The 15,454-nt window shown below is 42.4% G+C and overlaps 1 protein-coding gene across 1 annotated transcript in view; it reads left to right on the forward strand.

Moving 5' to 3' along the window:
- The window catches only part of LOC146173897 (acetylcholinesterase-like), a 41,514-nt gene extending 27,960 nt beyond the window's left edge, over positions 1-13,554 (forward strand). The window contains exons 8-11 of the mRNA XM_084585292.1: positions 2,855-3,145; positions 5,928-6,195; positions 8,151-8,509; positions 13,422-13,554. Of these exons, the coding sequence (XP_084441418.1) occupies positions 2,855-3,145; positions 5,928-6,195; positions 8,151-8,509; positions 13,422-13,554 (1,051 nt within the window). The remainder of the gene's footprint in view (positions 1-2,854; positions 3,146-5,927; positions 6,196-8,150; positions 8,510-13,421) is intronic.
- The last annotated feature ends 1,900 nt before the right edge of the window (positions 13,555-15,454 follow it).

The following is a 15,454-nucleotide window of genomic DNA, read 5'->3' on the forward strand; positions in this document are numbered from 1 at the left end:
AGAGAAGGAAAGCGTAGCAGGGAGCGGCAGAAAGTTAGATGGGCGGATGAGGGTAAGAAGTTCGCAAGGGTCAAGTGGATGCAGCTAGCACAAAACCGGGCTAAGTGGAGAAACATGGGAGAGGTCTTCGCCCTGCAGTGGGTATAGTCTGGCTGATGATAATGATGATGATGATGACCCTAATAATACTCAGGAAAGATTGCGGTAGCTCTCGCAATAGCCCTCTTTTGAAGACAGACAGTTGTCGATGCTACTTTTGCCGCTGGGTATCAGACGGTGGAGTTCGAACAAATCATTCACTGCCACCACGATATGGGCACTCATACAATTACGTTTAGTAAATTCGCTGCTCTCAATTCATCACCGCAGAACATTCGAGCACCAAGACGGCCAAACTTATAAATCTACTGTGGGAGAGAGTATATGGTGGCAGCAAGATGAGAACGGAACATCTTCCGCGCAAAATTTGAATTCTGAATATAAGCCACTAGAGGGTTCCGCGCAGGATATATAAGCGCGATCTAGAGCAGACCATTCACCGGTGGCAAGAGTTGCTACAATGCCAACAGATAGACAATGTTTTATTGGACGTTTTCAAGAAGAGGGGGGGGGGCTGTGAGTGCCATGATTGCCGGATATCGTTTAGCCAGCAAGGTTTATGTTCCTGCAAAGACAGAGCTTTTAGGCAGTTTTTTTTTTTTGCCGAGCAGCGTAAAATGCCCAAACATAAGACGCTGAAAACGCGAGAAAATTGTAAACACGTTAATTTTCTTTAGAAGGAGGAAAGAGATTCAGCGGCTATTTATAGTAAAGAAAGGGTTCGGATTGCTCCATAAAGTTCAGTTCAATTCCGGCGTCAGACGTTTTAAAGCTGTTTCATGTTCATGTTGTTTTAAAGCAAGAAAATGATTTCCATTGTACCATATTGGCCGCCAACTTGGTGTGATTGCTTGAATCTATTCTTTTTTGTCTACACTCCTGATCTGTTGTAAAATCTGCGGACTATGGTGAGCGGAAAAAGACTGAGGATATGATTAAGGAATGCAAACAAAAATACTGCATTATATCAAATTAGGGCCGAATTTCGTAATTATTCTTTCTAATTTAGATCGTTGCTTCCTTACCCCTGCCTAATAAATGGTTCTTGCAAGGAGCTTTGAGGTATTCGTAATGCTGATGTGGTTCAGTGTGGTCAGTGAGACATGGATGGAATCGCAACCCGCTTACATCAACGTTTTTCAGCTGATAAGTGCTCTAGGTTTGCTGCTGTTATTCCTAGTGATTGTAGTTTTGCTGCCTCTAACCTCTGCACGGCTGTCGCTTTTTATATTTTCTTGCCTCTACCTCTATTGGATTTTTTGTGCATGCTGTCTTACTTGGTGCATATTTTTGAGAGAATCCTTAATCGTTTGGTCCAGTTCCTCGAAAGGTTGCCATCCTTTTAGCGTTGAGCTTATATAAAGTTTGCGGAGTATACATAATACTGCCCTGTTTGCTTTGCTTGCAGCTAGACACCCTTTCTGCCATGTTAGATGCAGTTCTTATAGGTGATTTCTATGTTACAATGCACGTTTTTAACTTTGAGCTGCACAAATATTTATCTTCAAAATGCTCGAGAACTGCCTGGTGAACAAGCAATAAACAAATGAAGGTAATCCTTATACTGCCGTTTTGCGGGTTCGTATGCGCTAAAAAGTCATTTTGCATGTACAAATGAACACAATTTCACTAAGGAACCCAATAACTATAAGCGGAATCACGCCGTCTCCACAACAGCGTAACAACAGTATCACCCCGATTCAGCTATCACAGTTCCCACAGTAGAAGGCCAATACAGATGCTGCGATGATCGAGCTGTGAAAGATTAAACTAACGCTGAGTACAAATAGCCACTTAGAAAAAAGTTCTCGTTGATACTTACCAAGTAAAGCTTAACTGGTAGTGTGCGATAAGAAGAATTAGAACTGTAGTTTTATTATTCCCTTTTCTTATCTCTTGCAGTTGCGCTTGCGAGCCTTGTATGATGCCGTCACACTGATCATGGGCCATAAGACTAAATTCTCGTATTGGTGCAGACATTTGACGTATGTTGTAGATGTGACGGACTGCGGCGAAGCAGTAATTGGCTGCTCGCTGAGGAGCAGGAACGCGCGTCGAAGTGCGCATCTTTACCAGCAGTGAAAAGGCCACACGTGTACGCAACATTTGTTGTATAAGTTAATAATGGAGACGGCTTCCACTGCAAGCAGGAATGCGTCAGCGGTAGTGGCTGCAGATATTCTTCCGTCTAGGATATAGCCAGCCAAAGGAAGGGGAAGAGTGAGGAAGTAAGCCGCATTAGAAGGGCTTACGTCAGTGCGATGTATAGCGAGCGCGTCACAAATTTAATCACGGGGCGCTGACCTTGAGGCTCTGGATGCACTCCATAAGAGCAATAGAAAAGTGGCTCAATTTTTTTTAATATTTTATTTTTATTTTATTTGGCCGCGTATCTTCCTCACTCTATGCTCTAAGTCTGTCTAATGTACTTTCAGTTACACTGTTTTGGCACAGAACCGGCTGCTGGTTTCCACACCAGGTAAAATTTGCTTTAGAGAGATTGGCTTGATCTTCTGCGCCTCAGGCTCTTTTTGATAATTCTGGCAGTTTCGCATATATTCGTCCAAATGTAGTCAACAAAGCTAGAAGCTCGCTTCCTGGCAAATCTGTTTTGTGCGTGTGCGGTGCACTTGCATTCAGAATAAACAACAATTTATCAATGCAAGTAATCAATAATAACGAAAGTATTTTCGGAGGAAGTCAAAATACTTGGAAAATGAAATCACAACGAAGTTTTGTGCCGTCGTTCCTGCAGGTGGATCGTGCTCAACATTCACAATTTCGGCGGTAACCCTTCAAGCATCACTATATTCGGGGAGAGTGCCGGCGGCATGAGCGTCCACGCGCACATGCTGTCACCCAAGAGCCGAGGGCTGTTCAGACGAGCCATCGCCATGAGTGGAGTCATCAATGCATATGACTCCACACAGACTGTCGAGGAGAGCATGGTCAGGGGGGACGCCGTGGCTGGTGTTGTTGGATGCCTCGTTGACCAGAAAACTCTAGCGACCCACCCCGATGAGGTCATCGGCTGTCTGCGAACACGGTCAGTATTGAGAACGCGTTAGCGTGTGGACAGCTAGCATGAGTTTCTGCTGTTCGTGTGAGTGAGTGGTCCAAGATTGCAAGTGTGGCCCTTGTAAGCCTCATGATACTTATTTTATAGCTCTAAGAATGGACATGTGATAGGCGTTCCTAGGAGCACAAGAATGTTTAAGACGACCTGAAGAAGGTGTGTGTAGGCCCGTATGAAATCATTGTGGCTCTTTTTTTGTAAATAGAGCATAAATGACATTCTGCGCGACTAATCACGCATAGTATGTTACGAGCATTGGCAGTACCCGTAACGATAGACGGTTGGTCTGGTGCCTGACTTAGTATTCCCGCATGGAGCACTAGGCGTCGCGGATTTTTTACTTGGTCGCGACTTATGGTTTTGTTTTCTTCTACCATGTAATCAGCTTTTCGGGCGTAAAGTGCTTCCTCCATGAATTCAGCAGCGAACAGAGCACAAGGAGCAATTGGAGGATGCTTTAGTTCACTTTGGTTGCTGTTGTATGCCTTAAACTGTTTAGCAGAAGCTGGTCATGCAACGTATGACATCTCAGTCCCTCGTAACGAATACGTATATTTTATTGAGACAGCGCCAACTTAATTTTTGCCCAATTAACGTCCATCCAGATAAAAGTCGACAGTTCGCCGTCTACAGCTGTACGGTCACGTGAGGCCATAGCGTAGAATGCACTCTTCGAGAGTCTTTCGATAAATAGAATTTAGTGATAGGTCAGAGAAACGTATGCGTATACTTCTAGGCTTTGGCAAGGCAAAGCATTTTAGCTGACTATGTTTTCGGTGACATATTTGTCTGCAGACATTTTTACGAACACATGCACTGCCCCTCATCTTATTCCTTCGCTAAATGCGTAACGCACGCGAGGAACCTATATCCCAAAATATCTGATCAAGTTTTGTCTTCGCATTCACTACATTTAGCGAATTAGGAACAGACAGTTGCTACGGCTTTCGAGCATGACGTTCTGCTACATAGTTTGACAGCAGCAGCTATGTGTATGTATATATATATATATATATATATATATATATATATAAGGGAAATGAGGGTACTCGTTATAATACATGAAGGAAAGAAGCCAACAGTCGGCGAGGCCAAGGAAAGCGTTGGGGATGGTACTTTGTCTTTTTTTTTATTGTTTACTTGGATAACCACAGAAATGAGTAATGTAATCTGTTTAGGGGAAAGATAATTAAACACAAAGTAGAAGAAAAAACAACGTGCCGATGGTGGGAACCGAACCCACGACCTCCGAATATCGCGTCCGGTGCTCTTCTAACTGAGCTACATCGGCCGCTGTCCCCCCTGCCACTTGCTTGGGTATTTATGTTGTCTGTATACGAACCTTGAGAGTGTTCACCAGCGCCACCCTCAGCCATAGCGGCGGACGTGGAACGTCCTTTGTTACCGCCAGCGTCACGTAGAACGTGATCAAGAGCGAGGGCGAAAGCTGTGCAAGAACCCTCTTACGCTACCTATGGCTTCAAGACTGCCAGAACCGAGACCCCCGTAAGCTACAAGCAGATCAATTAAGGGGAAATGAGGGTACTCGTTATAATACATGAAGCAATACAGCAAGTAGCAGGGGGGACAGCGGCCGATGTAGCTCAGTTGGAAGAGCACCGGACGCGATATTCGGAGGTCGCGGGTTCGGTTCCCACCATCGGCACGTTGTTTTTTATTCTACTTTGTGTTTAATTATCTTTCCCCTAAACAGATTACATTACTAATTTCCGTGCTTATCCAAGTAAACAATAAAAAAAAAAGACAAAGTACCATCCCCAACGCTTTCCTTGGCCTCGCTCGCCGACTGTTGGCTTCTTTCCTTCATATATATATATATATATATATATATATATATATATATATATATATATATATATATATATATATATATATATATATATATATACATATATATATATATATATATATATATATATATATATATATATATATATATATATATATATATATATATATTAGCGATATCAAACGTTTTCAAGGCAACTAATTAAAAGTAGTATGTTCAAAGGGCCCCAATGAAAGACTGAAAACATTTATTGCAACGTTTCGGTCGTAGCACGACCTTTCTCAAGGTCATGCTACGAGCGAAATGTCGAAATAAATGTTTTAAATTTTGCAATGTGTGTTTTTGAACATACTATATATATATATATATATATATATATATATATATATATATATATATATATATATATATATATATATATATATATATATATTACGCTCGACTACTCCCTGTATCTCGTCTTTCGCCCAAATGTATTATTTGAGTCTAAAGTTGTAATGAGTGACTGCTCTGCAGGTTTTAAAGTGAGCAGCATTGCTTTGCGGTTTGCTTAGTGAGAGCTAGGCCACATATTATGCGACCCTTTCCAGCTTGTAGAGAGCACAACTATCCAAGAAGCTAAATGTAGTTTGTTTTCTACTCGCAGAGGGCATCACAAAACGTTGGTTCATTATACCTGCTAGTTTGCAGCGATACGCCATGTAACGCGGTGAACGCATGAAGCCAAGCATGGCTGCTCATTGGAGCATTGCAGAACGTTTCTCTTTAGCTAGCTCGCACTTCGCCATCAATGATAGTTCTAAGACGGTAGAACTTGGACATAATTAAAATCTTATTGAAAACCGTTTAAAATCGAAGTTTGTCATGATCTCACATAAGGCTCCACTCCCGAAGGATATTTCATACAAAGTAAGAGCGCTCTTGATTGGGTCTCCATTGCAGGTCGGCTGATGAGCTTTTACAGGCGGCCAGCAGAGCAGCACCCGGAAAGTTGTTCCCATTCCTGCCAACGTACGAAGATGACTTCCTGCCCGAAAAGCCGTCTGTGGCCCTACGTGCAGGCTCTTTCGACCCCAAAGTGGACCTCCTTACGGGGGTTACATCGGATGAGGGCGCCTCGCTCTTCTTGTGGAATCAAACCAATGTCCATATTCTTGCCGGTCCACTAGACAATGTCGATCGAGAGATGCTCATAAATGCTGGAAACAAGGTTAGTTATCGATAAGATTCTTCTAATTCGTTAGCGATTCGTTAACGAATTATGCGTTTTAGGTCTCGCATCGCTGCGGAAGAGAAAAGGGCAGCGTAGGTTTTTAGTTTCTGTAAATATTTAGATACATAACGAGTGTAATGAACTGCCAATAAAATATGGCCTATTATAAAGTATTGTCACGTAGCCGTCACAAGACCGTTGACACCAAAAGAAGACACAGGCTTGATGGTACTGAAATTAACTCTTTAATGGGCTGACTTGCGCCCGCAAAAGAACTAATCAACTCGGCGGCGGCGATAGCAACAAACGTGCTCGTCGATCGTCGAACGAAGAATGCTCGTCGCACTCATCAACGCTCAATTTAAAGGCTGCATAGAACAATCTAGATAACGTCGCAAACAGCTACCAGCACGGGCTGGAACATTGTGGAAAGACACCCGAGTGGCCGGAACCTTCGAGACAGATCTCAGCGCACCGTTCGCGACAACGAGCATGAATAAACACGGGATACAGAATTGATACGCGTGCAGGATCACAGTGATAAGCCCACATGCCGGCAATTTAAAAAAAAAACAACAAATACAGTTTTGAAGGTTTCGCAGCAGTATGCTATTTATAGCGCTGACGAGCATATTGTAGTTAACCCATTGCTTACTGATGTCTAAATAGTGCTAATCACGGCAGAATGTTATTTACAGTGCCGACTAGTACATTCTAATTAAACCATTGTTTACTGATGTCTAAACAGTGCTAAACAGGACATACGTACGTTAAACTACGTTTGACCCTGTACACCGTTCTCTCCCTTCGGCGTTCAGCCTTTTCTTTCGTATTCTGGTTCCTTTTTTTTTAACACGGAAAAAAATAATATAGCATACATGAAATAAACAATAAGGAATTACACGTATTCTGAATGAAAGTTTTATTTGGTATTCTCGGCGGAAATGTAAACAGTATCATACTTTCCGATATATTAAAACATTCAATTCGGCTTTAAAGAAGCGAGGTTAATAATATAGCACTAAACACCTTGGGCACATTACCTTCTTCAAAGTGCCTTGACACAAATGTTTTATAGAGTCAGAGTGAAGGCTTGTCTAAAACACAGTTACTCTGGAAAATAAAGATGAAAACTAGTTCAGGCACAAATAAACGTTCAACATGCAATTAGGTAGGCAAGCCTAGCAGTGGCACACACCAGTTCCTTTGTTTCCGAATATCATTCACCTTTGGTAACTGGCAGCGTAAATTTCATTGAATCACGGCTATTCCAAAAGGCGAGGCGGGGGCAGTGCCACACATAATGGCTAAAGAAAAGATTGCTTTCGAAATTTTACAGAATGACTCTATATGGAGCAAATGTTCCCACAGGCACATATAATACAAAATATAACCACGATATTTTGATATTACGAAATGGTAACTTTGCCACAGTAGGATATAGCTTCTTTATAATAAAAATAAAAATGTACCATTCCCCCACCCCGCCAAATATCTCTATTGAGTGCTTTACAGTGCGATCGTTTGACAACGCCTCAAGCCGAATTTTGATGAGACAGTATAAATAAATGAAATGGAATCTAGAATGGCTTCGGATTGCACTGGGCTCTGCGATTCAGTAAAAGAGAAGCACGAGATTCGTTTTTTTCAGAGGTGTGCTCACGGATATTATCGCGCAATATGTCTTCCTTTTGTTTACTTCAGATAAGCGGATCATCTTATTTGCGCGGGATGGAAATAGAAGTCATTTCTAACGAAAGCCGCTAAGTAAAATGTTTTGTTTTTACCATATTTTTTTCCACCGACTCAATAACCTACTGCCTAAACTAGTTAGATACTTTTATTTCAAATTGATTTGAAGGGAGTCCTTAAAAGAATGCAAGAAAAATTACTTCATAAACTTATCACAATCCAAGAGTTAGATCATGGTTAATATTCATTGTTTTTTGCAGGCAGTTTCACTGTGGATGAAAGGAACATCTCCTTCTCTTGCGGAGATTGGGGTGACCGAGTCTACGGGCGTGGATTCCATAAGGCGGAAGGTTGTCGACTACTTGGGAACCAAATGGTTTGTGTGCCCCATGCACTCGGCGGCCGCTGCTCACGCCTCACGTGGTGGCAAGGTGTACACGTACGTGTTCGATCACTGGCCGGCTAAGAGAGCGCCCCTGTCCTGGGCTGGAGTTGGCCATGGCATGGACATCCCGTACATCTTCGGACTGCCCCTACTGGACAGAGACCACATAAATTTCAACGAGCAAGACGTGGTGATGTCGGAAAAGCTGATTACGTTAATCAGCTCTTTTGCAAGGTAAGTAGCATTCACTGTTTACCCAAGCGACTTTTTATTCTTTAGAACACCTTATTCGTGATATGTTAAAAGTTACATACATTATATATAGAGACAAGTGCCCCAACGTCAATCGACTGCCATAGGACTGTTTTAGCTTAATTTTCTTCAACTTATCAAGCTTTCTGAGAGTCATAATGAAGCTAGTCTATTACAATTCAACAGGGGTGAAAACTCGGTGAAGCTTACTTTGCATGTATGTAATTACAATAAAGTACTTTTCAGTCTTTCGTAATTGTTTACTGTGTGTCACTTATGTGCCGGTCGACATTGCCCTTTCTAAAACCTGCAAATCTGCTTCCGTCTGAGAAAACTCGTCGCATAGCTACAATGAAACCATTTTATATCTGCTGCAATTCCTATCCCGAAGACCTGCGTTGTGCGAAGCTCAACAGATTACCGTATTTTCCGTTTCTCGTTCATTTTGACGCTTCTCATGACTGCGTAATGTGCTATAGAAGCAACCTTTCTTGATGACATCTTTTTATACTCTAATTATTTTGAAATCAAGTTAGACTGCTTTAGGCATTTTGAAAGGTGGCATTGATTTCACCATAATAAATTCAGATGTCACGAAGCTCCAGTTTCTAGGTGATATGAACAGAATTATAGAAGGAAGGAAATAATGCGAAAGTCTGCTCTGAATCAACATCAGACAAATTTGGTTTTACGGGACAAATCCAGACAAGGGCCCAAATCTGATTTCGTAATGCAGGAAGAAATTCACAATTTACGGTCGGTATTTATTTCCGACCTGTTTCCTTGGCACTCCTGTAAAGAGGGCTCGAATAGCCACAGCATTGGTATAAAGAAGTTCTAAGCACAAATAGCAGCTGAAAAGAAAAACAGGCCAAATAAAAGCTCATATTGTCAGACTGGCGACCGAACCGGGGATGCACCTCCGAGCAAAATGCTTTATGTAATAGCGGTAACGAGGTCCCGATTGCGGAATGTAAAAAGTTTTTCACAAATCGTTGTGTTCAGCTTATTTTTGTTTGGAGCATTTTGAGGTTATGCATACGCAAGTAGCATCAGATAAAATTTGTGTTTGCCGTAATACAGTGTGCATTACAACAGGGGACAAAACAGCCCATAACAAAACGATATGCGCATTTTCTTGCAAGTTACTCTACCTGGGTTGTGCAGGATTCACGTGGTCATTTTCGTTGTATAGCAGCCTCAAAAATGCCCCCAGTGACCGTGTGCGGCAGGACAAATTCTTATAAAACGTTCCATGTGTTCCATCACGTTCCATCAGTCCCATCATTCACGTTTTCAATTCGCTTGATGTTAATTTTCAGCCTGCCTGTGTTCCGAGGGGTGACTTCGTGGCCAGAGTACCATACCAGTTCGCCTCTTTCCATGCTGCTGAATAATGACAACGCTACGAATATCAACGATTTCCTCTCCGAGCATTGTGCTACCTCAAGCACGCATTCATAGTCGCCCCTGCTAGGATCCAGAGGAACGGATTTGGTTTGATGATGGACATAAAGTGTGGTGTAAACTACTTGAGAGCTACAAATAAGGCTGTACTGTTGTGTTACTACCTACGTTCTAGCACGAATAAAATTATCTACCACATCTTACTCCCTTCGATCAGTTTATATTTACCAGCGGACCAGTCATTATTTCTAACTTCCTTCCAGCAATCACTGGGTTGCTTGTACCTAAATACAACTCTCAAGAAACGAGATTGTAACTCGGCCACATTTTAAGTGGTAATTTTGAGCCGAATTCTGAAAAACCTAACAATGGTGATATAAACATCTGTTTTAACTATGGAAGTTATTGAATAATTGTAAAAGTGTTAAAATTTCTTTAATGAATGGGAGCGAGATTTTGCTACCGAATAGTGAATAGAAATAAAAAATTATTATTCAGTACTCAGAATATTGTCATGGCATCAGCACGTGCTCAGCTAAGGCTAATAATTAAAATGGCTCCTAAATATGTTTTACATTTTTATCTAAGTTCGTTATCAGCTTAAATACACTAAGGTATATAATGTTTTTTCCATCCAAAGGCGCAGCACAGTCAAAACAAGATTCGGTTATAAACATAGCCAAGGATGCACAAACGACAAAATCAATCCCGAGAAATTTATGTTTTGAAGAATGGTAGGGATAACGTTAAGAGATAGGACGGATGCAGAATAAGTAAGAAAAATAACCCACTTTACTGACAGTCTAGCGGAAATGAAGAAGAAATGGGGATGGGCAGGATATGTGCGAAGAGCGGATGACCGATGGTAGCTTCCCAGCTAGCACATGCAGCCGGTCCAATATTGGAATTGATTGGCGACGTCTGGTCCACCAGCGGCCCGGCGTCGCCAATGCGCTACCAATAATGGTACAGCCAAGCGATAACATTAACCCCTCTTGGACCAGTGATTTACATGTTCCCCATGATTGGTATTCATGGGCTATCAACGGGCAATAATGACCTTGCGTATAGAAATGCTTGCCAGCATTGTATACACAATGCTATATGATGGCCAATATTACCCAGCTATCGGCAATGTCTTGCCCATAAATCATGGCATACATTGGTAAATATTTTCCTGCCAGTATATATGGCTTTGTCGACTTTAAATATAGATTGGCATTCATTGGTCAATATCACCAATATCATCATACCGCCAGTCATAGTGGCTTGCCAACATTGTATGCATCTTCAGTTCCAGTGGCTGATATTGCCCAACGAGTGGTGGCCACTGACCTACATTGAACATATCTTTGCATGCATTGGTAAATATTGTCCAGCCAGTATTGGCGGCTTGTTAACATCGAGTATATCTTGGCATAAATTGGTCAATATCCCCCTGCCAAATATGACGACTTCCCAACATTGTGTATATCTGCAGATAAAATGGTCCACGATGGCAAACAATGGTAAATATTGTGCTGCCAGTATAGCTGGGTTGTCAACAATATCTTGGCATATATTGGTTAATGTTATCCCACCGGTCTTAGTGGCTTCCCAACAATGTATACTTGTTGGTTCTAGTGGGAAATATTGCCCAACGAGCTGTGGCGACGTGCCAGCATTCCACCTATCATGGCATGCATTGGTGAATATTGCAATGCCAGTATTGATTGCTTGTAAGCATCGAATGTATGTTGGCATTCATTGGTCAATATCATCCCGCTCTTCGTCTTGACTTTCCAGCATTTTATAGCTGCAATTACAGGGATCGATGTTGGCTGACGAAGTGTAATGGCTTGCCAAAATACCATACATCTTTACATAGGTTAATCAACATTCACTTGCCATCATTGATGGCTTGTCAACTCGAAATATTTACTGCAATATGATCGTCAATATTTTACTGCTAGTTGAGATGGTTTCCAAATAGTGTATCCATCATGGGTTATAGTGGTCGATGTTTTATGGGCAGCTGCGATGGCTCGCCAACATTGCACACATCACTGTATGCATTGATTCACATGATCCTGTTATTATAGCTGACTTATCTACATTGAATACATTTTGGCATACAGTGGTCGATGTGGCCCCGCCAGTTTTGGGGACTTTGCAACAATGAATATGACTGGGTCATAGTGGTCGATATTGCCCACTGAGTTTTGACAGCTGGAAAAACATTGTACATAACATGACATGTTGGCCGGAATTTGCTTGAAGATATTAACGATCAATTCTCAGCCTGTATATCCTGATATATTTTTAACGTCCCGAACAATACTGTCGTGTCCTTCGCGATGGCTTCAAGTATATTTTATACATACTTGAAGAGACTGTGTCGAAGAGGTCGAAGAGATTGCGTTAGTGAACGCAAATATCCTGCACCGTTTCATCATGTACGCTAACTGACTACTCAACGAGGCGCCAGCACCGACTGTATTCCGCCGTAGGTGGTCGTGTAAGCACAGAAGACGGGCTAGCTGCAGCATATTGTGTGTTCTAATTTACATCAGCCACAAACTTGCGCTCGATTCCTATATGCCGGCGTGCTCTGCTTTGAGCGCTTCAGCAAGAGACAAATGATGAACACACCCATTTTTCTTGATGCAGCGTAGCTCATAGTCAAAAGGTAGATCCCGCCACATGAAAAGCAAACGCATTATTTTCTTACGTTCTCTACCTTCGCAAGGCAGAGAAAAAATCTATATTTCTCATATGTTTTGGAATGAAATGTATTTAAATTTTGCACGCTGCCAACTTTTTACTACAAGTTGTGTACTTGCTGTGGCAGCTGTTAACTAGTTCGGACTTAACATTTCCAGGTAAAGAGTTAAAAGAGAAAATATTGAAGATGCTTGAAGCAGAGAAACCCCACAATTGGAGACTGGAAATAAGTGTCAATGAACGTTTTTGTTTTACAGTAACAAAACAAACATGAATGCCTGCTCACCACCTAAATATTGGTTACAAAATTATAGTTAGCTCTTCATGCTGCTCTTCAAGGAAATTATTTTTGTCCGAAAGCTGTATAAGCGCGTGTATAACTCTCATGACCTGCCTTCGAATATTGTTGCAAAGCCGGCCTCACATCACGCGTTTAAATGCTTGTTCCTATGCAGTGTTCTGGGACGATTCTTCATGCTTCTTAGGAATGTTATCAAAACACATTGCTACCAGACCGAGGGTATTTAAATTTAGAAATTACGTTTAGAAAAAACGTGCCTTCTTTGCCAAAAGTAACCTGGCTGCTGGGTTTCCTTTTCAACCGTGTTTGAAGCCCTTGATCTATTTCAAAAGGCAAAAAATGGTCTTTACAGATAAAAGTGATGGTTTTTTTCCGCACAGGTGAATCATAATTTGGCATGTCCTGTAAAACGCTTGACTACAGGGCGAAAGAGCAAATCGGGCAGCCTGGTTACTTTTGGCAAATACGACACATTCTTTCTAGCAGTGTTAGAAATGCGGCTATTTGCGACGCAGCGGCGCCAGCCTTCGCCGTGGCAGCGTACCCATCCTTCGTTCTCACGCCTGAGCAGCGTCCAGTCACCCCCGGCGGAATTTCAACTTGCGGTGTCATATGAAACCATGCGGACAGTGCTGCCGCGCTCACAAGACTGGCGCCGGCGCGCTCTCAGCCTCTCTCTCTTCTATCTTCCCTATGCTCTCTTGCAGCTCAAGTGCGAGCCTCGCGGGTTTTGTGCTGCAGCTCCGTTCGCACACGGAGAATGAACAGTAGCACCACGACATGCCTCGTCTTTGCTCGCGGAACAGTCTGCAGCTCAATGTGAGTACCACTGACCCTTTATTTTAAATATGTGTTCGTAACGGAGTAGGTTTTTGGGAGCATTTGTTGCTTTATTTGCCTCCCATGTTGCTACACTTCCCTGCAGGAGTAAAGACTCAGGATTACTAGGACGGACCTTTTCGTGCCAATTTCCTCTTGGGCTGCTTTGGTTAACGCTGCAAGCAAGGCTGTGCTGGACGACTGGTAAGATGTCCATTTTTTATACAGTGTGGCGCATTAACTGGAAATTAATCATTTTGTCAGTCATTGGCACCTGATAATTAAGATTAACGCAATGTGCTTATCTGCTGTTTATGTATGCCGAGAGTAAGAAAAGCTTTTGCTTCGACTCTACTGCACCGAACAAAATGCATTCTTCATGAATACCAATTTCAGCACACTGACTTGTACAAACTGATTTTGTAGCAGTGGCAAATTTTACTGCTCATGAACAGTTTTCCCAAGGTGTACTAAAAAAAACAATTCTGCATCATATTGTCTCTTATTTTTGTTTTCGTTTGCAGATGTTTGTACGAATGGAAGATGGTGACATGCAGCTGCTCGAGCATACATCGGCAAGGGCTGCTGAAAGCTGCTGTCCTTATAACCGAGAGCAAAAGGCGCATGCTAGAGATGCTGGCTTGGCAGACACCTGACGCTGCCTTTAATGCGGCGTCTTCCTGCAACCTGGGATCTGCCGACACCTTGTCAATGGGCATAACCAGAGGTGAAGCCCTGGCAGTCTGAAATAATTCTGCCTATTGTTTTTTTCACTATGTACCACATGCGCACCTAATAAATATCCATGAAACGAACCAATTCTGGCTTTTTTGTGTGAATGCATGTATGCTTTCAGTATGCTGTATATATATTACTGGCTGCAAGTAAAACACCTCAACAAACCAAACTCAATCCCGTGTTTGGCGCATGATGGTCTTAGCTGCCTCTGCGCGGTAACACCCATCAAATAAAAAAATTGTCACAAAAAATTAAACAATAATGGGATTGCCTGGATGCCAATGATGCAAAGCCAGGGGACAAGCTTGGGTGGGCGATGTTGGGCAGCCAATGAGCCCAGCTGGATAGCAGTTATTAAAAACCAGTGAGTAAACTTGGTTGTAAGTATTAGATAGCCAATGAGAGTGGCTGGATGTGCGTTATATAGGAGTCAGTAGATATGCTTTGGTGGAAGATAAAGGGTAGCCGTTAAGTGAGGCTGCATGCCAATAAATAAGCTAGACTGCCATTGGTGGTGGCATATGTAGGAAAGCCAGTCTAGTAGATTGGATTAAATCTTGGCACGGGTAGCGCCCCAATGAAACACCTTTATTGGCCCCAATATTGGGGTCGGTTTCCCCCAATATTGGGCTGATGGCGATCCATTGACGGCGTGCTACTTGAGTTAGGGTAACAAACTGGATTCCAAGGGAAGGAAAGCGCAATAGAGGCTGGTAGAAAATTTGGTGGGCGGATGAGGTGAAGACGTTCGCAGAATTCAAGTGCACGCAGCTGGTACAGGACCAGGTTAATTGCAGGAATATGGGAGAGGCCTCGGCCCTGAAGTGGGTATACTCAGGCAGACGACGATGATGATGTGTTTTGCTACCGCTTTCTCGCACTAGATTCTGAAACGCCGGTGGTGACGATTAGATATGTGAAGGTTAAATTGATTAGTAGTGTTTTTTTCATCCGTGGCC

This window comes from Amblyomma maculatum, chromosome 11, assembly GCF_055883805.1.
Source record: "Amblyomma maculatum isolate TAMU_Amacu chromosome 11, ASM5588380v1, whole genome shotgun sequence".
NCBI lineage: Eukaryota > Metazoa > Arthropoda > Arachnida > Ixodida > Ixodidae > Amblyomma > Amblyomma maculatum.